Consider the following 27648-nt stretch of genomic DNA (forward strand, 5'->3'; position numbering starts at 1 on the left):
ACATTTTCCATTTTTATTGACAATTTTCTATTGTTTTTGTTGCAGCTGGTAATTTGATGCCTCAGATGCTAGATTTCCTGGTGGAATGCAGAAATCTGCTATTTTGCCCATGGATGGAATAAAAATCTGGAACAGAAACAGAAGTCCACCCTTAAGTCCACTCCTGTTGGGTCCTCCATAGAGTTCAAAGACATACCTGAGGGCATTACCCTTGGAGTTTTTCCTACCACATCAGTAAGCCCAGTGGAACTCACAAATATTAAGAGCAAGGCCGGAATTTTACGCTGGGCAGACGGGAGCCGATCCCGCACCCGCCCAGCCTGGGGATCCGTCCCGTATTTCACGGATCCCCAGGCTTTAATTGGACCGAGGCGGGACTTCCACCCGCTTGAGGGAGTAGGTCCCGCCTCAGTGAGCTGCTGGCCAATCAGCAGGCCAGCAGCTCTTAGTCTCAGCAGCGCCACCGGGAGCGGTGGCCACTGCTGAGACTGCAGCCCAGCCGACGGAGAAGGAAGCAATGGAACCGGGACAGAAGGTAAGTTCGGGCAGCCTCACCGTGGGAATCGGTCGTGCCCTGGTGAGGCTAGGGTGGTTGTTTGGGGAGAGGGGGGCGTCTTGGATCCTGGGGTTGGGTTGGGAGGCGGGGGCGGCCCTCAATCGGTCACCCTGTGCCCGATTGCCAGGCCCCCACCCCCGGGGTGCGGAAAGGCCGACAGCTATAGCTGGGTGGCCTTTCAGGTCCCCAGCACACCCGCTTGCCACGGGTAAAATACCCGTGGAGGTGGGCGAGGGCCCTTAAGTGGCCACTTAAGGGTCTTGATTGGCCTTGGGCGGGCGGGCCACTTCTCACCCCACCCCCCTGCCCCCGCCGGACCTCCGTAAACTTGGTCGGAGGCAGATTCGGGGCGGTTAGGCCTCCTGGAGCCTGCCGCTCAATTTTCCGCCGCCCCCCACGCCACCATGCAACCCGCTCGGGCGGCGTAAAATTCCGGCCCAAGTGTGAGCTTCCAAAAGGCCCTAAAATTTAAAAGATTAAGCCAGTTGGCCAAATATTCCCAAAGAGGTCCAAAATAATTTTTGCAGAATACAATGTTCAGTCTGACGAGGGCCTTGGACTCCTCCCTGAAAGCAATTGAGTGCTTCTCCAACTTTTTAGCACTGGATCAGATTGGGTTGTCTGTGCTGAATAACAAAATTATCCCTTCCACAGGATCATGGCAAAGCAGAAGGAAGTCTTGCCCTGCCCACACGTTGTCCCCATAAAGTAATCAGCAGGATATCAGGCCCAAAACCCTTAATGTTATCTATTTAGATACAAAAAACTTTTACTAAAAACTTATAAACTCTATCACCATGTCACAGATACTATTTTCCAGAATTTTCTCCTTTTAATTTCAGATTGCCAGCATTCTCAGTTTTTCTTTTCATCTTGATTCAAAATTGTATTACAGTACATGATAATATTCTCTCCTCACCAAATTAAAATGTTTGCAAGACACTCAAACAAAAAACAAACATCATTGAGAAAAAGTGTGATTGGCAGGGAAAAGTAAAAGCCATTGTAAAATGCATCCTTCCAAATAAAGATCCTACCGTAATATATTGCTCGTAAGTAGACCAACATAAAATCAACAAAGAAACTGTTATGAATAGGGCCAGTTTTCAGTTTAGCTAACTGATGTGCACTTGCCTTACAGTCTACAGCCAAAAACATTCCAGTCCAATGATTTGTATTGTAAGATGCATCAAGGCCATAGCACTTCTGAATGAAAATATCACAATACATGAGCATTTTATCTGGTTTAATGAACATTATGCAGAGAAATTACAATTATTTGTACCTTCACTAGGCTACCCAACTCAGTACATAGCGCCAAAAGCTATTTTTTAGTTCTTTATCTGAGAATTTAAGTGAAAAAAAAATTTCATTGTTGCAGGCATTTTAAAATCATATATATAGACAGATAACACAACAGCCACACAGAAACTGCTTTGAAATACAAATTTAAATTAAATTAACCAGACCAAGAAAGACAATTGACAATGACTCACTGAGACCTATAATACAATTCTTCTAGTGCTCAAATAAATGCTGCATACATGAATTCAACCAAAACTGCATGCACTACCTGTTGGAAATCAGACAGCCAGACTAAATCATGAATGTGGAAGTGATAATGACACCAAAACATCAGTGGAGGAGAGTGGGAGAGAGTCAGTTATTGCAATGAAACACTTAACTGCAAGAAGGGTATAGACAAATGATTTTATCTCATCTGAAAAGCAGAAGGGTAAAAAAAATGTTGCCAGTCATTTAAGGCTGAAAGTGTTTACACTTTAGGTTATACCTCTTCGTGTAGCTGACTCAATAATTGAAAACTATATGTATTTTCAACAAATGTCAAAAAGCTTCTCTATGGTAAGCCCCACCTATAATAGCACCATTAATTTTAAGAGCCATCATATTAAAACATTAGGTGCTTCAAATTCCAGTTAACTTTTTTTTAAAGTGTACTGATTAATGCACTCATAAAATGTATATGTATGCAATTTTATCAGTCAGCAACACATTTGAACAAATTAACAATTTTATTAAACTTACATTTATATAGCACCTTTTAAAAATAAAAACCGTCCCAAGGTATTTAACAGATAAAGGCTGCAAAGAGACTGGGAGGTGACTGGAAGGCTTCGTTGAAAAGAAGTATTCTGTGAATAGAGTACATAAGAATTATATATGAATGCGTTAATCAATCCACTAACAAATGTTATCAGTGGAATTTGGTGACGAAAGAGGGAGAAAGATAGGAAGATTGTGTGAAAAATTTCCATACTCATGGTTAGAGTCCAAATGCAGTAAGAATATCTTTCAAAGAGGAACAAAATTGATGGATATTGCAGAGAAACTATTTAGAGGTGGATGTAGCTACTTTTAAAAATACAGCCTGTGTGAATGGATCACAAAGATTAAAATTGTATTGGAAAAATATATTCACAGATCATGTGATGTACATACCCTTTCCACTAGAAACACAGCTACTGTTTCGAGAGAGAGCCCTCTAACATCATTTCACCAATTCTTGATGGAGAATATCTATGAGTCTTTGAAAGACAGCAACCACAGAATGATCAAATGCAACAGGATTCAGGTTTCAAAAATACCAAGAATCAGGAGCCAGGCAGGAAAATTTGAAACTCAAGGGAAAATTAACTTTTTCAACTGACTTGTTTTGGAATAGTGCAGTTACATAGGAAATAGGAGCAGCAGTCAGCCATTCGGCCCCTTGAGCCTGCTCCGCCATTCAACTAGGTCATGGCTGATCTTCTACCTCAATGCCATTTTCCTGCATTATCCCCATATACAAAATGCAACAAGACAAAAAGCTCAAGACTATCCAGGACTGAACAGTCTGTTTGATTGCTACTGCCACTGGATTTATTACCCACTGCCTCCACTACAGGCATACTGTGGCTGCAACATATTCCAGCTACAGAATAAACTGCTATAACTCACCATATTTATTTCCACAGCATCTCCCAGTCCCACAACCACTATCATAGTAAAGGGTAAGGGTAGCAATGTCACGGGAACACATCTAAATGCCCCTCCAATTCCCCATCCTGGCTTGGGCATATACTGCTGTTCCTCCAACATGATGGGTCAAGATTCTGACATTCCCTACCAACCACCATTGTGAAAGTACAATTCACTCAATAACTCCAGCTGTTCAGGGTAAAGATCCTCCAATGCCTTTCCAATCCAACTATAAGCGCAGTCTGGTAGCATCGCCCACATCCCAACAACAAATAAAAAAACTTCACTGGAAAATAAATGGAATACAAAATACAATGCTGCCTATGTGGGATAAATGCATAATCAAAATTAACAAGAGTAGACTAAACAAGCTAAATGGTTCAAGTGTCAAGCATAAAGCATTATGTCATCACAAGCAGAAAGTTCACAACACACACACACATAAAGTGGCTGTTGCCCTGAACATATTGGTAGAACTTCATCTTCTCGCACAATCCTTTCTATATCTGCATGCAGGAAAAATGCTACACTTAACGGGAAGTAGTACCTGCAAATAGGATGGGGTTGCCAAAGTAAAAATCCTGGACTCCTATAAATGCTGGTCGAAGGGGTTGGCAGCAGTGTTTTACCAAAGTGAGGATCCTTAATGTCTATGAAGAAATGGTCAACGGTGTAGCCACAGAGGCAGCAGAGGGAGTGCAGGTGGGGTGGAGTATGCCAGAGGCTGCTCAAGTGGAAGACACAGTAGGCAAGAATAATCTTACATGGCATGTCAGACCTACACTGTAACAATCCCCATTATCAGTCCAAGCAAAGGAATTGCTGCTCGAGGATGCCAAGTGTGTTCCATTATGACCCTCTCAGAATAGTTCTTTTCATCAGGCAATGCATTGGTATTATTAGTAAAGTTGTAGCTTACATTCTGTTCTTATGTTGCAGATCACCTGGAATATAATGAAGTGATAAGCCTTTTTATTGGTGCTGTGTTCAGACCAGGGGCATATATGGGCATGTGTGCAGTTAATCATGTCTAGCATTTGTGGGAATTCTGCCATGTGGTAGAAGTGGCAAGATAAAAGTGGAAGACTCCTTCTTGCTGCTAGCTGCTTTCCACAGGGAATTAAAATCTCTGATTCTGGAAACAATTCACATTTATAAATATGTTAGATATCACCCATGCTTTCCTGGAGAAAGCTAGTCACATAAAAGTTCAAAGCAGCTGTAAGCTTAACAGCTTTCCATAGAGCCATCATATCCTGGAACTTGTCCCCAAGTCTGGTTGCAGAGTTTGCAAATTTCAGTGATGGTTTGCTTCAGGAACCTTAGTACTGACAGGTATCAGACAGATCCAGGTAAGTTACAAGATGTAAACACAAGGATGCATCTAAATGGAGCATTTCAGGTGCAACCTCGCTTGTCTGGAACGCCTCCTCTGATCCATCTCATCTTAACTAAATAGTTAATTTACAGAAATGGCACACTCTTACTATGATGCCAATGCAGTAAACATTTGGATTTTTACTTCAAATTTTGGGTGTAGACATGGATCTTAAAAGAATATGTCTAAATGGGGTATTTATCGTGTAAAAACATCAGTCTGGAATGCCTCCTGTTATTTTTCTTCTCCACTTCTAGATCTGCAAATATAAGTACCTATTGCTGAATGCTGACAAGCTCCCTGACAACTACAACTGTACAAAATGTGACTGGCAAAAGTAGCTTTAGAGTAGATTTCTGAAAGGCTCCAACATTTTTCAATTTTCAAAAAGATTAAAATGGCATGGAAATAATTAGTTGCAGCAAAAACAGCAATGCACTTGTAAACAAGACAAAACTAATTGAAAGGAACAGATTCTTAATCTATTAGGCGCTACTCATGTCTCCTGCTTATATTATGAGTAGGATGCCTCATTCACACAAAATTGTAAGCTGCAATGAGTTTGATGCATTGCTGAACAGACTTCTGATCTACCAGATGACATTTTGACAAGGCTCTGAGAAACTGAATATAATGTTAATACATATTTCAAATATAACGTCTCTGTTGAAATAGCAAACAAAACTATTTTATATGATTGCATTAAGAGCTTACAGAAATTAGTGCCATTTGTGTGGTTTAAGTTTAAATAAAAATTGAACTTAAAATTTATCTCTGTAATTTTGATTGAGCAATATCAGTCAGGATAATTAGAGTCATTAATATTTCTGTGTTCATTTTCTGAGCACTGTTGTATTTGAAAATAATCAAAGTAAATACAGATGAAGGAGGCCATTCGGCCCATTTTGACAAATCCATGGGGGTCGGTGGGGAATTGAACATTTCACGAATGGCTGACCCTAGGGCCTCCCCCCCGCATCATGTCATCTAATCATATCTTGAATGAATTTGGCACTGACATGAGGAGCAAAATAGCCTCTTTCTGTGCTGCTACATTCTGTAGTTACATAAATCAAAGGTTTTCATCCCTACTACTCTACCAGGATGACAATTCCAATGAGTGTCCTAGGGATTAACATTAACACCTTGGATTCAGAAACATAACACAAATAGGTTAGTTTTGCAGATGATGCTTAATAACAAGGATTAGAAATGTCTGAGGAGGCAGCCACAAATTTATGAAAGGAGATAAATTGTCAAATAATGACAGTTAAAATTTTAAATACGGCTAATCGATGCACTGCACTTTGGAAGAATGGGTGCAACAAATACAATGTGAATGGTGTAGAACTAGCTAAAGGTAAAGCAGAAAGAAATCTTGAGAGACATTTAACATATCAAACTACTATAATGAAATAACCAAACTGAATGAAATGCTGACTTATATTACTAAACTGTAAATTAGAAAACTTATTTCAAATTATATAATATGCTGGTTAGACTATACCTTAAGTACAGTTTAATTTTGGATACCAAGACACATGGAAAGCATTCAAGCATTGGTGACGGTAGAGAAGAGCACTGAAGTTAATCGCTAGTCCTTGCACTTGAGGAATATAAAGACAGTAGGAAGGAACTTAAGCAAGGAGTTAGGAGGGCTAAAAGGGGTCATGAAAAGTCATTGGCAAACAGGATTAAGGAAAATTCCAAGGCTTTTTATATGTATATAAAGAGCAAGAGGGTAACCAGGGAAAGGGTTGGCCCACTCAAGGACAGAGATGGGAATCTATGTGTGGAGCCAGAGGAAATGGGCGAGGTACTAAATGAGTACTTTGCATCAGTATTCACCAAAGAGAAGGACTTGGTGGATGATGAGCCTAGGGAAGGGAGTGCAGATAGTCTCAGTCATCTCATTATCAAAAGGGAGGAGGTGTTGGATGTCGTGCAAAGCATTAAGGTAGATAAGTCCCCAGGGCCTGATGGGATCTACCCTAGAATACTGAGGGAGGCAAGGGAGGAAATTGTTGGGGCCTTGACAGAAATCTTTGCATCCTCATTGGTTTCAGGTGAGGTCCCAGAGGACTGGAGAATAGCTAATGTTGTTCCTTTGTTTAAGAAGGGTGGCAAGGATAATCCAGGAAATTATAGGCCGGTGAGCCTTACGTCAGTGGTAGGGAAACTATTAGAGAGGATTCTTCGGGACAGGATTTACTCCCATTTGGAAACAAACGAACTTATTAGCGAGAGACAGCATGGTTTTGTGAAGGGGTGGTCGTGTCTTACTAATTTGATTGAGTTTTTTGAGGAAGTGACGAAGATGATTGATGAAGGAAGGGCAGTGGATGTTATCTATATGGACTTCAGTAAAGCCTTTGACAAGGTCCCGCATGTCAGACTGGTACAAAAGGTGAAGTCACACAGGATCAGAGGTGAGCTAGCAAGATGGATACAGAACTGGCTCGGTCATAGAAGACAGAGGGTATCAGTGGATGGGTGTTTTTCTGAATGGAGGGATGTGACTAGTGGTGTTCCGCAGGGATCAGTGCTCGGACCTTTGCTGTTTGTAGTATATATAAATGATTTGGAGGAAAATGTAGCTGGTCTGATTAGTAAGTTTGCGGACAACACAAAGATTGGTGGAGTTGCGGATAATGATGAGGATTGTCAGAGGATACAGCAGGATTAGATCAGTTGGGGACTTGGGCGGAGAAATGGCAGCTGGAGTTTAATCCGGACAAATGTGAGGTAATGCATTTTGGAAGGTCTAATGCAGGTGGGAGGTATACAGTAAATGGCAGAACCCTTAGGAGTATTGACAGGCAGAGAGATCTGGGCGTACAGGTCCACAGGTCACTGAAAGTGGCAACGCAGGTGGATAAGGTAGTCAAGAAGGCATACGGCATGCTTGCCTTCATTGGTCGGGGCACAGAGTATAAAAATTGGCAAGTCATGTTGCAGCTGTACAGAACCTTAGTTAGGCCACACTTAGAATATTGCGTGCAATTCTGGTCGCCACACTACCAGAAGGACGTGGAGCCTTTGGAGAGGGTACAGAGGAGGTTTACCAGGATGTTGCCTGGTCTGGAGGGCATTAGCTATGAAGAGAGGTTGGAAAAACTCGGATTGTTTTCACTGGAACGACGGAGGTGGAGGGGCGACATGATAGAGGTTTACAAAGTTATGAGCGGCATGGACAGAGTGGATAGTCAGAAGCTTTTTCCCAGGGTGGAAGATTCAGTTACTAGGGGGCATAGGTTTAAGGTGCGAGGGGCAAAGTTTAGAGGGGATGTACGAGGCAAGTTTTTTGCACAGAGGGTGGTGAGTGCCTGGAACTTTCTGCCAGGGGAGGTGGGGGAAGCAGATACGATAGCGACGTTTAAGAGACATCTTGACAAATACATGAACAGGAAGGGAACAGAGGGATATGGGCCCCAGAAGTGCAGAAGGTGTTAGTTTAGGCAGGCATCAAGATCGGCGCAGGCTTGGAGGGCCGAATGGCCTGTTCCTGTGCTGTACTGTTCTTTGTTCCTAGACAGAGGTATAAGAGATTTGAGAAATTGCAGGTCTTTAGTTTGGGAAGTAGGCAAATAGGGGCATCTTTACAGAAGTGTATAATGGCAAAGAGTTAAATCCAGATCAATACTTTAAGGTAAACCAAGGCAGAAGGACAAGAGGCACGAACTAAAGCTGTTGAATTTAAGAGAGATGGCACGAAGAAATTCAAAAGAGTGATCAATGTCTGGCATAGTGTTTGCCGTTAGTCCTATAGAGGCAAAAACATTACATTCATTCAAGAGCCTTGTGGGCAGTGGGTTCCATATTATTGGGCACAGAGGTCTACTACATACCTGATGTGGATAGTACGTCGAAACGTCATCTGGTAGAGTATGCAAACCAGCAAGATGAGATGGATCAAAGGAGGCATATATGCATTTTCCAAAGACAGAACTGTGTGCATTTGGAATTTATTTACTCTTCTAACAGCTCATTGAATTTCATCCCATAGCCATTATCAGTGTGATTTTCACATTAGCATCAGGACACAAACTATCTTTAGTAAAGACATTTTCATAATTAATATAGTATTCTGAATGTTCTAATTTATCATTCTAAACTATAACGATTGCAGGGCTAAAAGCTTCCACGTTCAAACATACTACAACTTCTAGATGCTCCCGAGCAGAATACTACAAATAATAAATTTAACATTTTAAGGTCTTAAATGGCTAAATGAAACATTTCCTTACCTCACACTGCCTTTAGTTGTTCTCAGAACAGTGGCAGCAAAGCTTTGGGTAACACCCACCAGACTGATTCCATCCACTTCCACAATCTGATCATTCACCTGGATCCTTTATGAAAAAAGGGTCAGAAACAAAATTGCAGTAATTACAAATTATAGCACATACTAACAAGAGAGAAAAAATCTCTAACTTTCATAGCAGTGCTTTTGGCAATAACATGGCTAAAGCTCCTGGAATGACTCTCATAGGATATCTTCAATTAACCACTTTAGTTCCTTATTGATATTTCCAGAACTGCTCTTACTTTCTATACAAAGGATTTTGTATACATAGCATAATATACTAACAGTAAATAAAGCAATATGCTATATCCATATGGAAAACCAATCTGAAGATAACATTATACAAGAAACTGGGGTGGACTTGTATTGGAAGGACTGGTTAATCATTATGTTTTCAGTTTCACCTCTATCTTGTAATCAGTGTCAGTAAATAATTAGAATTGCATGATCGGGCACTGTCATACATTAGATCAATTGCTACATTTGTTTTCTCAAATATACTTCTGTTAGCTATTAGTAATAGTGTACCAGGCTTCACTTTTAGTTACAAATATTATGCCTAGTGCAGTATTACTTACCTATAGACATTTCAGCAAGTCCTTTTTTAAAAAAAAACAGGACTATGTGCCTTGTATCAAGTATTAAGAGCATGATATTTCAGTGAGCCAGATGGATGACTAGTACTAAACTGGCATGGAAAATATATAATAAAGCTAGCTGAATGACAAATAATAATACTTAAATTACAAAGACTGTTCTGTTCATTCCTCTATGAACAATCTATTGCCAGAGATGATTATTTATTACCTTTCTCATTGAATATTAAATTATCCAACAGGCGAATGCATTGAAGTTACAGCTAGCTTGTGAAGGTGTCACACTGAATATTGTTTCATCTGCTGTGGCTATACAGATACTCTACACAACAGTTGATTTCTTGATTCCTGTCATCCTGCTGACATTTTTTGGAAGCAAAGGTAGGTTGTCAATGGGGAGGTTAAAACATAATCCTACTTGGTGGAGCGGGTATGGAAAGTGCAAACTGGCAAGAAGCAGGAAGTTTGAGGCAGCAGCTGGGAATATTGTGAATAAGCCCAATTTTAACAGATCTCAAGCGGGCAGCACTGTGGACCACAGGCTCCATCTACCTTGGAGGAAGAGGTAAGTATAATAAATAGACTTGTTTGAGTGCTACTAATAGGCATGACAGAAACCGCAAGGAGTATTACAGGCACCACTTCTCTTTTCCAGATTTTGCTCTAGAATTGGAGTGGTGAGAGACCAGGAACAAAGCTGAGAGGTACAGGGTTAAACAGACACAAAAGAATAGTTGGCCAGATGCAATGCTGCCCAAAACGAGGAGTCTGAACTGGGAACCACAGTTAGCACTGTTCCATCAGCCCACCAATTATTATGGCAAAGCATTCTTATAAATTTTCTTTGCTTATTAGCCAACCTCCACCCCAGATTCTCCATGGGAAATGATACGTTTAACATTTTTCTTTGGCTCTCCCCCCACATTTCCCAACAGAAACAGTATCTATTATTATTTTCCCATCAGCCAGCTTCACCCACAGGTTCCTGGCCATTATCTGGGAACAGACTTAACATTTCTATCTGGCATTCAGTTGACAATGCCTACTGGTTGCCCCACCAAAAATAATGCATGAAATATTTATTTGGCCATTCATTGGCCTCACTCACAGATTCATAGACATCAGCTGGGAATAATATTAAGAATTTTCTTCAGCTGTCAACTGGTCTTGTCCCAGAGCTGGTTTTTCAAAGTACACTTCTGTTCTTTTTACTCCTGCACCTCATGTTGGTCTTTTTCAGTCCACACATCCTAAAGATATCCCCATTCCCAAGAGTTCCCTCCCTCCTCAATACTTATAAACATATTAGCTTTAGTCTCACCTTTTCCTTAGCATTCCATCATCATTGAGGTCCTCACTCTCCACATTCAAATTTTATCCCACTAGCAACTTTTGTACTTACCATTCACTACCATCAAATTCTGTGAAATTCATATCTTTCGACTACCTTATCTCTGTCTTCCCATCTCCTCTATCCCTTCCCTTACCCTGGCTCTCTACACACCTTCCCTCCCTCTCCCCTTCTCCAATCTTCTTCTCCCCTCCACTACATCTTTCCCTTCTTCTCCACCTCTCCCCACCACACTTATCCCCATTCTCTGCCCTCCCTTCTCTCCTCTCCCCCTGCCATTCAAGCCTCCCCCTTTTTATTTCCCCCATTTTTACCTCCTCCTCTCCTCACGCCCTTCCCTCATCTTCTCTTCCCTCCCAATCTTCACCTCCTCTGTCCATCCCCCACTCGTCTCGTCCCCACCCATAATTTCTCTGCCCTGCCCCCATTCCTCTTCCTCTCGATCACACCTCCGAGTTCTTCAGCTCACCACCTGCCCCTGCCTTCCCCTCCAAAATTTGCTGCCCCATCCTCCCCTCTGCCCCCTCAGACCTCCAGTTTTTCCCTCCCCCTCTCCCTCTGTCCTCCCCTCTTCTCTGCCCACCTCCTCCTTCTTCTATATTAACCCCCTCTCCTCTATCTCCTTTCCCCTCTGCTATCCTCATTTTTTGTCCTCTTGCTTTCTCCTGTTCCTTTATCCCACCCACTTCTTTCTTTCTCCTACTGTCATAGGAACAGAAATAGGTCATTCAGCCCCCCAAGCCTATTCTGCTATTCAATCAATCACGACTGATCTGTAGCTCTTCTCTATTTACCTGCTTTTGATCCTTATCCCTTGATATCCTCAATCTCAGTCTTGAAAACTTAAATTGACCTTGCATCCACAGCTCTTTGGGGAAGGGAGCTCAAGATATCCACTACGCTGTGAAAAAACACTTCCTGATTTTGTTCCTAAATGGCCTAGCTCTAATTTTAAAATTGTGCCCCCTGTTCTGGATTCCCCCAACAGTTTATTTATACCTCCTCTATTCAGCCCCTTTATCATTTTAAACATTTCAATCTGATCACCCCTCAACATTCTAAATGCAGGAAAATACAAGCCAACTTTATGCACCTTGTCTTTGCAATTTAACCCTTTAAGCCTTGGTGAATTTGGTTCTGCTCTGGTGAATCTGTATTGTATCCCACCAAAGCCAATCTATTCTTTTGAGGCACGGTGCCCAAAGCTGAATTCTGTTCTCAAATGGGGTCTGACCATGGCTCAGTACAATCAAGCCATAACATCTGTCCCTTTGCATCCCAACCCCCTTGAAATAAAAGCCAACATTCCTTTATCAGTTTTCATTACTTTTTGGACCTGTACAATAAAAAGGGTTTGGAAGAAGAAATATTGTAGAGATATGGGGAAAGAGCAGGAGAGTGGGACTAACTGGATTGCTCCTTGAAAGAGATAACACAGATTTAATATGGCCTCCTTCCATGCTGTACTATTCTATAATTCCATGACTAGCTTTTAGTGGTTTGTTTACAAGGACACCCAAAGCCCTTTGCTCTTCGACCGTTACGTCTCTCGTCATTTCAAAAACATTTGATTTTTCATTCTTGGATCCTAAGTTGGCGACCTCACATTTCCCCATGTTGAACTTCATGTTATACAGTTTTCACACTCACTTAATCTATGATCTTTAGCAAATTACTGCTCCCACACTTGCTGTGTCTCCAATCTTGATTGAATTTGCAATCTTGGATCTACAACTCTATTCCTTCATCCAAGTCATTGATATATATGGTGAAAAAATGAGGCCACCGTACAAATAGTTCTCTGGTAATGCTATTTGTTACATCCTGCCAATCAGTAAATCCCTATTATCACTCCAAGTCACAAGGTTACACTCAATTCTGTACACTTTTATTTTTGTTAATAATCTCATGTGTGGGACCTTATCAAATGTCTTCTGGAGGTCTATATAGATGACATCCATAGAGACTGTCTTATTCACCAGATTAGTGATTTCCTCAAAAAATTCAACGAGATTAATCAGACATAACTTACCCATCACAAATCCATGTTGATTCTGTCAGCTCATACTTCTCTAAGCACTCAGTCACTCTGTCGCCAACAACAGATTGCAGTAACTTCCTCACAACTGATGTAAAAACTAACAGGTCTTTAGTTTCCTGGTTTCTCCCGCCATTCCTTCTTAAAAACTGGAGTGATATTTGCAATCTTCCAATCCAAAGGCACAATGCCCAAGTCTCAAGAGTTTTGGAAAATTATGACTCCTGCATCTGCTATTTCCTTAATTATTTTAATACCCTGGAAACCATCAGGTCCTGGAGATTTTCCTATCTTAATTCTGATTCTGTTCTCTATTACCATTTTTTAAAAAACATATTAATTTCAACAAATTCTTGCCTTTGATTATTTTTAGGTTTCCTTGTACCCCTGGTATTTTGGCCAATCTGCTCATTACAGCCTCACATGCATCTGAATTTGATGGGCCCAGATTCCACCTGACACTGTCTTTTTCTTAACATATTTCGAAAAACCTTCACTGTTAGCTTTAATGTTCCTTGAAAGATTTTAGCAGCTAGATTGTCTTAAAAACCCAACAAGTTCACTATGCCCTTCAGGAAATGGAACCTATCATCCTACCAAATCTGGCCTCCATATGATTTCACTGTCACAATATTCAGCAGACTCTTAATACCCTCAGAAGTGACCTAACAGTTGTAAAACAACCACGATAAAACAGGACACTGAGAAATATCAGCAACAACCCAGGTATCGATCACAGGCAATCCCAGCCCAGTTAACAATCCAACATCTGGAAACTGGTAGTCAAGATGGAAAGCAGGCCCGCTGGCTAATCATGCAACAGACTGACACAGTCATACTCAGTCATAGCTGCCAGCCAACATCCCAAGCCCCTCCATCACCATTCCTGGATATGTCCTGTCCTAGTGGCAGATCCACCGAAAATGGAGCAATTAAGTATACAAACAGCTGCTTGTGGCCCAGAGAACCTCCAATATTGTTTCCGGATTCCATGAAGTCTCGTGGATTCAGGTCAAACAAGATGAAGAAAAACTCCTCTGATTACCAGTAACACTCCCAAATTACAAATCAGTATACCTCCATGATGTACACCATTTGAAAGAAGCACTGAAGGAAGCAAGTATACATACGAACATACGAATTAGGAGGAGTAGTAGGCCACTCGGCCCTGCACCGCCATTCAATAAGATCTTGGCTGATCTGATTGTAACCTTGACTCCACATTCCTGCCACCCCTGATAGCCTTTCACCCTCTTGCTAAAAAGAATTTCTCTGTCTCTGCCTTAAAACATTTTTTAAGTCTCTGCTTCCACTGCCTTTTGAGGAAGAGAGTTCCAAAGACTCACAACCTTCAGGGAAAAAAATTCTCCTCATCTCTGTCTTAAATGGGCAACCCTTTATTTTTAAACAGTGACCTCTAGTCTAGATTCTCCCACAAGGGGAAACATCCTTTCCACATCCACCCTGTCAAGACCCCTCAGAATCTTAATCAAAAGCAAAATACTGCAGATGCTGGAAATCTGAAATAAAAACAAGAAATGCTGGAAATACTCAGCAGGTCTGGCAGCATGTGTGCAGAGAGAAGCAGAGTTAACGTTTCAGGTCAGCGACGCTTCATCAGAACTGGCAAATATTAGAAATGTAATAGGTTTTAAGCAAGTAAAGCAGGGGTGGGGCAAGAGATAACCAAAGAGGTGTTGATAGGACAAGGTCACAGAGAATAACTGACCAGAAGGTCATGGAGCAAAGGCAAACGGTATGTTAATAGTGTGGTGAAAGACAAAGCGTTAGTGCAAAGAGGGTGTTAATTAACAGAAAAATGAACAGCCTGGCCCCAAGCACAAACATGAAAAAAAACAGTGGGTAGGCACAGTAGAAACAAACAAAAAAGAAAAATATAACTAAAAATAAAAATAAAAAGGGGGGACCGTCATGCTCTGAAATTATTGAACTCAACATTTAGTCTGGTAGGCTGTAGCGTGCCTAATCAGTAAATGAGTTGCTGTTCCTTGAGCTTGCGTTGATGTTCACTGGAACACTGCAGCAATCCGAGGACAGCGATGTGAGCATGAGAGCAGGGGGGGGGGTGTTGAAATGGCCAGCAACCGGAAGGTTGGGGTCATGCTTTCCGACTGAGCAGAGGTGTTCCGCAAAGCTGTCACCCAATCTGCATTTGGTCTCCCCAGTGTAAAAGAGACCACATTGTGAGCAGTGAATACAGTATACTAAATTGAAAGAAGTACAAGTAAATCGCTACTTCACCTGAAAGAAGTGTTTAGGGTTTTGGATAGTGAGGAGAGAGGAGGTAAATGGGTAGGTATTACACCTCCTCCGATTAGAGGGGAAGGTGCCGTGGGAAGGGGACGAGGTGGTGGGGGTAATGGAGGAGTGGACCAGGGTGTCGCGGAGGGAATGATCCCTTCAGATTGCTGACAGGGGAAGGGAGGGGACGATACATTTGGTAGTGGCATCACGCTGGAGGTGGCAGAAATGGCGGAGGATGATCCTTTGGACGTGGAGGCTGGTGGGGTGGAAAGTAAGGATAAGGGGAACCCTGTCGCGGTTCTGGGAGGGAGGGGAAGGGGTGAGGGTAGAGGTGCGGGAAATGGGCAGGACACGGTTGAGGGTCCTGTCAACCACAGTGGGGGGGAATCCTCGGTTGAGGAAAAAGGAAGACACATCAGAAGTGCTGTCATGGAAGGCTGCATCATCAGAGCAGATGCGTCGGGGACGGAGAATCTGGGAGAATGGAATGGAGTCCTTAAAGGAAGAAGGGTATAAAGAAGTTTAATCGAGGTAGCTGTAGGAGTTGGTGGGTTTATTATGAATATTAGTAGACAGCCTATCCCCTGAGATGGAGACAGAGAGGTCGAGGAAGGGAAGTGTCAGAGATGGACGATGTCAAGGTGAAAGAAGAGTGCATATTAGAAGCAAAGTTGATAAAGTTTTCTAGTTCGGGACGGGAGCAGGAAACGGCACCGATACAGTCATCAATGTACCGGAAAATAAGTTGGGGGAGGGGGCCCGAGTAAAACTGGAACAAGGAATGTTCGACATATCCCACAAAAAGACAAGCATAACTAGGACCCATGCGGGTACCCATAGCAACACCTTTTACTTGAAGGAAGTGAGTGGAGTTGAAGGAGAATTTGTTCAATGTAAGAACAAGCTCAGCTAGGCAGAGGAGGGTGGTGGTGGATGGGGACTGGTTGGGCCTCTGTTCAAGAAAGAAGCAGAGAGCCCTGAAACCGTCCTGGTGGGGGATGGAGGTGTAGAGAGATTGGACGTCCATAGTGAAGAGGTGATGGTCGGGGCCAGGAAACTGGAAATTGTCAAAATGACGTAGGGCGTCAGAAGAGTCACGGATGTAGGTGGGAAGAGACTGGACCGGGGAGAAAAAATAGAGTCAAGATCGGAAGAAATTATTTCAGTGGGGCAGGCTGAAACAATGGGTCTGCCGGCAGACATAACTACCTGACTAGACCTGCATCAGGTGGTTAGGAAATCACGGGAATAACCTTCCTGACCGCATCCTCATCAACTTAACTACCGGTCACAATATACAATTCTGCTACTGCAAATGGCACATGGCATGTCAGATGCCCAGCTTTGGGCTTCTAGAACTTTCTTTCCTCTGTCCCATTTCACACAATGGCCACACTCTATGATAGGGTGGCCTCACTGTATTGTCTTTGCAAGGACTATGTAGATCTTCCTGTCTATGGTAGCATTAGTCGGAGTGGCCACTGCACTGCTTCTGCAAAGTCAAAACTCTTGCCTTCACTGAGGAGATCCTTCATCACGATCAAAGTCTTAAAATGGGACTAAGGACAGATCCAGCAAACCTAGCTGGGCATGTATGAAATGCTGTGAACAATCAGCAGTTGCAAAACCGTATAGCACCAGTATCGATAGCTGGATACCCCAACCCATCCTCCATCAAACTGGGGAGTCAACTCTGCTTCAGTGGAAAGTGTAGATGGACATGCTAGGAACACGAACAGCCATACCTTAGAATTAGCCACTAACTTAATGAAGCTACAATACAGAGCTAGCTGAGCGCCAAACACCAACAGGAAAAGATTACAGGCAGGTGTTAAATGTCCCCACAACCAAGGGATCAGAAGAAAGTTCTGTAACTCTATCATATCCAGTTGAGAAGCAGGCAACTGGCAGGGCAAGGGGTAGGTCCCATAAACATATCCATCCTCAACCATGACAGAGCCAGCACACAGGTGTTTTCAAGCATTTTCAGTCAAAAGTGCCAAGCAGATGATCTTACTCATGAGGTCCCAAACCTCATAGATGCCAATGTTCAGCCAATTTGGTTCACTTCACATGATGTTAAGAAGCAGCTGAGAACTTGGCAACTAGCAAAATGACAGCAACCACTGTTTCATAGTCAATAAGCACTGAACTCACCTTACTGTTTTGTGAACTAGTGGGTAACCATAGCTACTTATGATTGATATGTAATTTGTGACAAACTAACAGCTGGGTTAAACTTGTCATTTATTTCGTACCTGAAAGTTATTCTAGACCTATCACGTTTCTAGACAAGAAAAATACTGCAATATCTATAAACAATGCAAAAATATGGCTTTTTCAACTGCAATTTTTCTTACCTGCAATCCCTTTGAGCTGCTCCTCCCTCTGTAACAGTCTTGACAAAAATTCCTAGTTTTTCTAATCCTGCATCTGCTCCAACTCCCATTCCTATAATACTGATGCCAAGACCATCCTCATCTGCAGAGTCAGAGAGTAAAGAATTAATTTAGCATGGGGATGAGCTCATAATACACTGAAAACATGAGCCAATACTGTAGCACTGCAACATCTAATATATCAGTTACCTTTAACTATGACACAGAATAGGACAAATAATAATAGAGAACTCAGCAACCAGGCAGAACTACACAAACATTCTGTTGGGAACAAATCCAAAGGGGCAAGTGGCTATGAACAAAAACAACAAATGCAACTTGCATTTATTTAACACCTTAAATGTACAAAAATATTTCAAGACACTTTACAGAGGCGTAATCAGACAAATATGGTAACTGAGTCGGAGGAGGTGATATTAGGAGGTGTGACCAAAATCTTGTTTATTGATGTGGTTTTAAGAAGAATTTAAAAAAGCCACTGCTGGTGATGGACAGACCGCTATTGGTTGGATCAGAGTGAAATCACACAAGGGCAGTCCACTCAGCTGGACAATAGAGTAGAGCCAATTGTTTGTCTACCATTTTGAAGGCTGCAGACAGGTCGAGGAAGATCAGGATAGAAAATGCAACATGGTCACAGTCAAGAGGATTTCATTTGTGAATCAGGGCTGTTTCAGTGCTATGGAGACTGAATCCTGTTGATAGATTCAAACATGGAGTTGTGGAAAGATGGGCACAGATTGAGGAGGCAACAACATACTCAAGGAATCAAGAGGGAAGGAGGGTAAGAGATGGGAAATAAAAGCAAAATACTGCGGATGCTGGAAATCTGAAATAAAAACAAGAAATGCTGGAAATACAAGAACAGAAGTGTAACGGGTGAACTTATTGAGGGAGGGGCAGTAACAGCTATTTTGAAAGCAATAGGAACAATATCTTTAGAGAGGTGAACCATTTCAATGTCAGCTCGAATAGGAGCCAGAGAGGGAAGTTGGGAGGTCAGCCATTTAGTGGGTATAGGCTAAAGGGAGGAGGAGGAGGTGGGTCTCATGGACAAGATGTGCTTAAGAGGAAATAAGGCGGATATTGAAGAGAAATTAAAGAAAGATGCAATATCAGGGTGAGAGCAGGCGAAGCAGGTGGATGCTGTGAATCCTGGATCCAGGGGACTGGGTGGTTTAGGGAGGGAAGAGTGAGGTCTGATATTACTTGACATGATCCAGCCAGATGTGGTGATAAGTCACTAAACTTCTAGATATGCACAAGACTGCATCCCTTGGATTTGAAAGGACAAAGATGGGGCCTGTACCACAGGGAAATAAGGGTTTTTCTGGGGTCAAGGGCATCAAAGGTGAAGGTAAGGGAGTGACTGAGCTGATCGACTGCTGAAAAAACAAGTCAACTGACCAAGCTGGCCGAGACCTAAAGGACATAGTTACTAGACTGTTTGCGGCAGGTCGTGAGGGAACCAACAAGAGGGAAAAATATTCTTGACCTCATCTTCACCAATCTGCCTGCTGCAGATGCATCTGTCAATGACAGTACTGGTAGGAATGACCACCGGGCAGTCCTTGTGGAGACAAAGTCCTGTCTTCACATTGAGGATATCGTCCATAGTCTTGTGAGGCACTACCACCGTGCAAAATGGGATAGATTTTGAACATATCTAGCAATGCAAAACTGGGTATCCATGAGGCGCTGTGGGCCATCAGCCACAGCAGAATTATACTCAACCACAATCTGAAACTTCATGGCTTGGCATATCCCCCATTCTACCATTACCATCAAGCCGGGGTACCAACCCTGGTACAATGAAGAGTGCAGGAGAGCATGCCAGTGGTAGCACCAGGCATACCTCAAAATGAGGTGTCAACCTGGTGAAGCTACAACCCAGGACTACTTGCAGGCCAAACAGCATAAGCAGCATGCGATAGACAGAGCAAAGCGATCCCATAACCAAAGCATCAGATCTAAGCTCTGCAGTCCTGCCGCGTCCAATCATGAATGGTGGTGGACAATTAAACAACCAACTGGAGGAGGTGGCTCCACAAATATCCCCATCCACAATGATGGGGGAGCCCAGCAGATCAGTGCAAAAAATAACGCTGAAGCATTTGCAACAATCTTCAGCCAGAAGTGCCGAGTGGATGATTCATCTCGGCCTCTTCCTGACTTCCCCAGCATCACAGATGCCAGTCTTCAGCCAATTCGTTTCATTCCGCGTCATATCATGACTAAAGGCACTGGATACTGCAAAGGCTATGGGGCCCTGACAACATTCCAGCAAGAGAACTGAAGACTTGTGCTCCAGAACTTTCCGCGCCCCTAGCCAACCTGCTCTGGTACAGCTACAACACTGGCACCTACCCAGCAATGTGAAAATTGCCCAGGTATGCCCTGTACGCAAAAAGCAGGACAAGTCTAACACAGCCAATTAGCGCCCCATCAGTCTACTCTGAATCATCAGTAAAGCGATGGAGGGTGTCATCAAGAGTGACATCAAGCGGCACTTGCTTAGCAATAACCTGCTCACTGATGCTCTGTTTGGTTTCTGTCAGGGCCACTCAGCTCCAGACCTCATTACAGCCTTGGTTCAAACATGGACAAAAGAGCTGAACTCAAGAGGTGAGGTGAGAATGACTGCCCTTGACATCAAGGCAGCATTTGACCAAGTATGGCATCAAGGAGCCCTAGCAAAACTGGAGTCAAGGGAATCAGGGGGAAAACTCTCTGCTGCTTGGAATCATACCTAGCGCAAAGGAAGATGGTTGTGGTTGTTGGAGGTCAATCATCTGCGCTCCAGGACATGATTACATGAGTTGCTCAGAGTAGTGCCCTAGGGCCAACCATCTTCAGCTGCTTCATCAATGACCTTCCTTCAATCATAAGGTCAGATGTAGGGATGTTCGCTGATGATTGCACAATGTTCAGCACCATTCGCAACTCCTCAGATACTGAAGCAGTCTGTGTAGAGATGCAGCAATATCTGGACAATAACCAAGCTTGGGCTGACAAGTGGCAAGTAACATTCGCATCACTAAAGTGCCAGGCAATGACCATCTCCCCTTGACATTCAATGGCATTACGATTGCTGAATTCCCCCACTATCAACATCCTGGGGTTACCACTGACCAGAAACTGAGGGCGGCGCAGTTGCTAGCACCGCAGCCTCATAGCTCCAGCAACCCGGGTTCGGTTCTGGGCATTGCCTGTGTGGAGTTTGCAAGTTCTCCCTATGACCGCATGGGTTTCCTCCGGGTGCTCAGTTTCCTCCCACATGCCGAAGACTTGCAGGTTGATAGGTAAATTGGCCATTGTAAAAATTGCCCCTAGTATAGGTAGGTGGTAGGAGAATTGAGGGAAGGTGGGGATGTGAGAGGGAAAAAATGGGATTAATGTAGGATCAGTATAAATGGGTGGTTGATGGTCGGCAAGGACTCGTTGGGCCAAAGGGCCTGTTTCGGTGCTGTATCTCTCCATGAACTGGAGTAGCCATATAAATACCGTGGCTACAAGATCAGGTCAGAGGCGAGGAATCCTGCGGTGAGTAACTCGCCTCCTGACTCCCCAAAGCCTGAGTGTGATGGAATACTCTCCACTTGCCTGGATGGGTGCAGCTCCAACAACTCTCAAAAAGCTCGACACCATCCAGGACAAAGCAGCCCGCTTGATTTTGCACCCCATCCACAAACATTCACCCCCTCCACCACTGACGCATAGTGGCAGCAGTGTGTACCATCTACAAGATGCACTGCAGCAACCCACCATGGCTCCTTAGACAGCACCTTCCAAGCCCGTAGAAGAACAAGGGCAGCAAATGCATGGGAACACCACCACTTGCAAGTTCCCCTCCAAGCCACACACCATCCTGACTTGGAACTATATCACCGTTCCTTCACTGTCGCTAGGTCAAAATCCTGGCCATTACGGAGACTTGGATATCACAGGGGCAGGAATGGATGTTGGATGTTCCGGGGTTTAGATGTTTCAAAAGGAATAGGGAGGGAGGTAAAAGAGGTGGGGGAGTGGCATTGCTAATCAGGGATGGTATCACAGCTGTAGAAAGGGAGGTCGTCGAGGAGGGTTTGTCTACTGAGTCAGTATGGGTGGAAGTCAGAAACAGGAAAGGAGCAGTCACTTTATTGGGAGTTTTCTATAGACCCCCCAACAGCAACAGAGACACGGAGGAACAGATTGGGAGGCAGATTTTGGAAAGGTGCAGAAGTAACAGGGTTGTTGTCATGGGTGACTTCAACTTCCCTAATATTGATTGGAACCTCCTTAGTGCAAATAGTTTGGATGGAGCAGATTTTGTCAGGTGTGTCCAGGAAGGTTTCCTGACTCAATAAGTAGATAGGCCGACTAGAGGGGAGGCTATGTTGGATTTGGTGCTTGGCAGCGAACCAGGCCAGGTGGCAGATCTCTCGGTGGGAGAGCATTTCGGTGATAGTGATCACAACTCCCTGACCTTTACTATAGTCATGGAGAGGGATAGGAGCAGACAGGATGGGAAAATATTTAATTGGGGGAGGGGGAATTACAATGCTATTAGGCAGGAACTGGGGAGCTTAAATTGGGAACAGATGTTCTCAGGGAAATGCACGACAGAAATGTGGAGGTTGTTTAGGGAGCACTTGCTGCGACTACTGGATAGGTTTGTCCCGATGAGGCAAGGAAGGGATGGTAGGGTGAAGGAACCTTGGATGATAAGAGATGTGGAACAGCTAGTCAAGAGGAAGAAGGAAGCTTACTTAAGGTTGAGGAAGCAAGGATCAGACAGGGCTCTAGAGGATTACAAGGTAGCCAGGAAGGAACTGAAGAATGGACTTAGGAGAGCTAGAAGGGGACATGAAAAAGTCTTGGCGGGTAGGATTAAGGAAAATCCCAAGGCGTTCTACACTTATGTGAGGAACAAGAGGATGGCCAGAGTGAGGGTAGGGCCGATCAGGGATAGTGGAGGGAACTTGTGCCTGGAGTCGGAGGAGGTAGGGGAGGTCCTTAATGAATACTTTGCTTCAGTATTCACTAGTGAGAGGGACCTTGTCGTTTGTGAGGACAGCGTGAAACAGGCTGATATGCTCGAACAGGTTGATGTTAAGAAGGAGGATGTGCTGGATATTTTGAAAGACATGAGGATAGATAAGTCCCCGGGGCCAGACGGGATATACCCAAGGTTATTACGGGAAGCGAGGGATGAGATTGCCGCGCCTCTGGCGATGATCTTTTCGTCCTCACTGTCTACTGGAGTAGTACCAGATGATTGGAGGGTGGCAAATGTTATTCCCTTGTTCAAGAAGGGGAATGGGGATAACCCTGGGAATTACAGACCAGTCAGTCTTACGTCGGTGGTGGGCAAATTATTGGAGAGGATTCTGAGAGACAGGATTTATGATTATTTGGAAAAGCATAGTTTGATTAGAGATAGTCAGCATGGCTTTGTGAGGGGCAGGTCATGCCTCACAAGCCTTATTGAATTCTTTGAGGATGTGACAAAACACATTGATGAAGGAAGAGCAGTGGATGTGGTGTATATGGATTTTAGCAAGGCGTTTGATAAGGTTCCCCATGGTAGGCTCATTCAGAAAGTAAGGAGGCATGGGATACAAGGAAATTTGGCTGTCTGGACACAGAATTAGCTGGCCCATAGAAGACAGAGGGTGGTAGTAGATGGAAAGTATTCAGCATGGAGCTTGGTGATCAGTGGTGTTCCGCAGGGATCTGTTCTGGGACCTCTGCTCTTTGTGATTTTTATAAATGACTTGGATGAGGAAGTGGAAGGCTGGGTTAGTAAGTTTGCCGATGACACAAAGGTTGCTGGAGTTGTGGATAGTGTGGAAGGCTGTTGTAGGTTGCAACGGGACATTGACAGGATGCAGAGCTGGGTTGAGAAGTGGCAGATGGAGTTCAACCTGGAAAAGTGTGAAGTGATTCATTTTGGAAGGTCGAATTTGAATGCAGAATACAGGCTTAAAGACAGGATTCTTGGCAGTGTGGAGGAACAGAGGGATCTTGGGGTCCACGTCCATAGATCCCTCAAAGTTGCCACCCAAGTTGATAGGGTTGTTAAGAAGGCGTATGGTGTGCTGGCTTTCATTAACAGGGGGATTGAGTTTAAGAGCCGCGAGGTTATGCTGCAGCTCTATAAAGCCCTGGTTAGACCACACTTGGAATATTGTGTTCAGTTCTGGTCGCCTCATTATAGGAAGGATGTGGAAGCTTTAGAGAGGGTGCAGAGGAGATTTACCAGGATGCTGCCTGGACTGGAGGGCATGTCTTATGAAGAAAGGTTGAGGGAGCTAGGGCTTTTCTCACTGGAGCGAAGAAGGATGAGAGGTGACTTGATAGAGGTGTACAAGATGATGAGAGGCATAGATAAAGTGGATAGCCAGAGACTTTTTCCCAGGGCGGAAAGGGCTATCACCAGGGGGCATAATTTTAAGGTGATTGGAGGAAGGTTTAGGGGAGATGTCAGAGGTAGGTTCTTTACACAGAGAGTGGTGGGTGCGTGGAATGCACTGCCAGCGGTGGTAGTAGAAGCAGATACATTTGGGGCATTTAAGCGATTCTTGTATAGGTACATGGATGATAGTAGAATGAAGGGTATGTAGGTAGTTTGATCTTAGAGTCGGTTAAAGGGTCGGCACAACATCGTGGGCCGAAGGGCCTGTACTGTGCTGTACTGTTCTATGTTTATGTTCTATGTTCTAACAGTACTGTGGGTGTACCTACCTCACATGGACTGCAGCGGTTCAAGAAGGCAGCTCACCACCACCTTCTCAAGGGCAATTAGGGATGGGCAATAAATGCTGGCCTAGCCAGCGACGCTCACATCCCATGAACGAATTTAAAAAAGTGGACGGCCAAAGGCTCGGCAGGTGGAATTTAGAAAGTACAGCTATAAGTGACTTTGCAAGGAGTTTTTCGAAGGGCAGATGGAGAAGGAAGTGTGGGGTATGTGTTTTTTTATATTCATTCTTGGGATGTTCTTATTGAAACATATCAGATCCTGAGGGGACTTGACAGAGTGGATGCTGAGAGGATATTTTCCCTTGTTGGGGAGTTTAGAACTAGGGGACATAGTTTAAAAATTAGGGGTCTCCCATTTAAGACAGAGATGAGGAGAAATGTTTTTCTGTCAGAGGATCATTAGTCTGTGGAATTCGCTTCCCCAACAGCAGTGGAAGCTGGGTCATCGAATATAATCAAGGCCGAGTTAGATAGATTTTTGATGGACAAGGGAGTCAAGGGTTACAGACGCAAACAGGAAAGTGGAGTTGAGGCTGCAATCAGATCAGCCATGATATTATCGAATGGCAGAGGAGGCTCGAGGGGCCAAATGGCCTACTCCTGCTCCTAATTCTCCAGAATTCCTTACTGTCGTGTGGCAAGGTTATTGCCCATCCCTAATTGCTCTTGAGGAGGCAGTGGTGAGCCCCCTTCTTGAACCACTGCAGTCCATGTGGTGTAGGTACTCCTACAGTGCTGGTAGGGAGGGAATTACTGGATTTTGACCCAGCAACGGTGAAGGAACAGCAATATAGTTCCAAGTCAGCATGGTGAGTGACTTGGAGGGGAACTTGCAAGTGCTGGTGTTTCCATGGGTCTGCTGCCTTTGTCCTTCTAAGTGGTAGAAGTTGTGGGTTTGGAGGGTGCTGTCAAAGGAGCCTTGGCAAGTTACCGCAGTACATCTTGTAGATGGTACACACTGCCGCCACTTTACGCCGGTGGTGGAGGGAGTGAATATTTAAGGTGATAGATTGGGTGCCGATCAAGTAGGCAGCAATGTTTTGGATGGTGTCAAGCTTCTTAAGTGTTGTTAGAGCTGCACTCATCCAGGCAAGTGGAGGGTACCCCATCACACTCTTGACTTGAGCCTTGAAGATGGTGGACAGACTTTGGGGAGTCAGGAGGCAAGGTACTTGCTGCAGAATTCCCAGCCTCTGACCTCAATTGTAGTCACAATTTTTCTATGGCTCATCCACTTAATTTTCTGATCAAAGGTAATCCCCATGATGCTGATGGTGCCAGAGTCAACGACGGTAATGCTATTGAGAATGTCAAGGGGTGATGGTTAGAATTTCTCTTGTTGGAGATGGTCATTGTCTGGCACCTCTGTAGCACAAATATTACCTGCCACATATTAGCCCAAGCCTGAATGTTGTCCAGGTCTTTCTGCACGTAGGCATGGGCAGCTACAATATCTGAGGAGTTGTGAATGGTGCTGAACACTGTGCAATCATCAGTGAACATCCCCACTTCGGACCTTATGTTGGGGGGAAGGTCATTGATGAAGCAGCTGAAGATGGCTGGGCCTCGGGCACTGCCCTGAGGAAATCCTGCAGGAATATCCTGGGTCTGAGATTATTGGCCTCCAACAACCACAACCATCTTCCTTTGTGCTAGGTATTACTCCAGCCAGTGGAGAGTTTTCCTCCCTCGATTCCTATTGACTTCAATTTTGCTAGGGCTCCTTGATGCCACACTCCATCAAATGCTGCCTTGATGTCAAGGGCAGTCACTCTCACCTCAACTCTGAAATTCAGCTCTTGATGCCACACTCCATGTTTGGACCAAGGCTGTAATGAGGTCTGGAGCTGCGTGGTCCTGGCGGAACCCAAACTGAGCATTCGTGACCAGGTTGTTGCTGAGTATGTGCCGTTTCCATCACTTTGCTGATGATTGAGAGTAGACTGATGGGGTGGGAACTGGCTGGATTGGATTTATCCTACTTTTTGTGGACAGGACACACCTGGGCAATTTTCCACATTGTCATGTAGATGCCTGTGTGGTAGCCGTACTGGAACAGCTTAGCGAAGGGCACAGCTAGTTCTGGGGCACAACTCTTCTGTACTACAGCCGGGATGTTGTTAGGGCCCATAGCCTTTATCCAGTGCCTATAGCTGTTTCTTAATATCACGTGGAGTGAATTGAATTTTCTGAAGCCTGGCAACTGTGATGCTGGGGACCTCCAGAGGAGACCGAGATGGATTAGCCACTGGGCTTCCCCAATGAGCATGAGGATGTTTATGGAGCTTTCTGCTCTGGTTAGTTGTTTCATTGTCCACCACCATTCACAACTGGATGTAGCAGGACTGCAGAGCTTTGATCTGATCTGTTGGTTGTGGAATCGCTTAGCTCTGTCTATAGCATTCCTATTTCTGCTGTTTAGCATGTTTGTAGTCCTATGTTGTAGCTTCACCAGGTTGGCACTTCATTTTTAGTTTTGCCTGGTGCTGCTCCTGGCATGTTCTCCTGAACTCTTGACCCAGGGTGGGTCCCCTGGCTTAATGGTAATGATATAGTGAGGAATATGCTGGGCCATGAGGTTAAAGATTGTGGTTTAATACAATTCTGCTGCTGCTGATAGCCCACAGCACCTCATGGATGCCCCATTTTGAGCTGCTCGCTCTGTTGAGTCTATCCCATTTAGCACAGTGGTAGTGCCACACAACAAGATGAAGGGTGTCCTTAGTGTGAAGACAGGATTTCGTCTCCACAAGGACTGCGCAGTGCTCACTCCTACCAAAACTGTCATGGACAGATGCATCTGCAAAAGGTACGTTGGTGAGGTCGAGACTGGATAGGCTAGGGTTGTTTTCCTTAGAGCAGAGAAGGCTGAGGGGGGACATAATTGCAGTATACAAAATTATGAGGGGTATGATAGGACAGACAGCAAGAAACTTTTTCCCTTAGCGGAGAGGTCAATAACCAGGGGGCATAGATTTAAGGTAAGGGGCAGGAGGTTTAGAGGGGAGTTGAGGAAAAAAAATTTCACCCAGA

At 44.0% G+C, this 27648-nt stretch overlaps 1 protein-coding gene across 10 annotated transcripts in view; it reads right to left on the reverse strand.

The window, feature by feature from the left end:
• The window catches only part of ppp1r9a (protein phosphatase 1, regulatory subunit 9A), a 358146-nt gene that overhangs the window by 212515 nt on the left and 117983 nt on the right, over positions 1–27648 (reverse strand). For all 10 annotated transcript variants that reach the window (XM_068009859.1, XM_068009863.1, XM_068009853.1 and 7 more), the window contains exons 3-4: positions 17830–17950; positions 9161–9265 (exon numbers count right to left, since the gene is read on the reverse strand). In XM_068009859.1, coding sequence (XP_067865960.1) covers positions 9161–9265; positions 17830–17950 — 226 coding nt within the window. The remainder of the gene's footprint in view (positions 1–9160; positions 9266–17829; positions 17951–27648) is intronic.

Source organism: Heterodontus francisci, chromosome 2 (assembly GCF_036365525.1).
Source record: "Heterodontus francisci isolate sHetFra1 chromosome 2, sHetFra1.hap1, whole genome shotgun sequence".
Lineage (NCBI taxonomy): Eukaryota > Metazoa > Chordata > Chondrichthyes > Heterodontiformes > Heterodontidae > Heterodontus > Heterodontus francisci.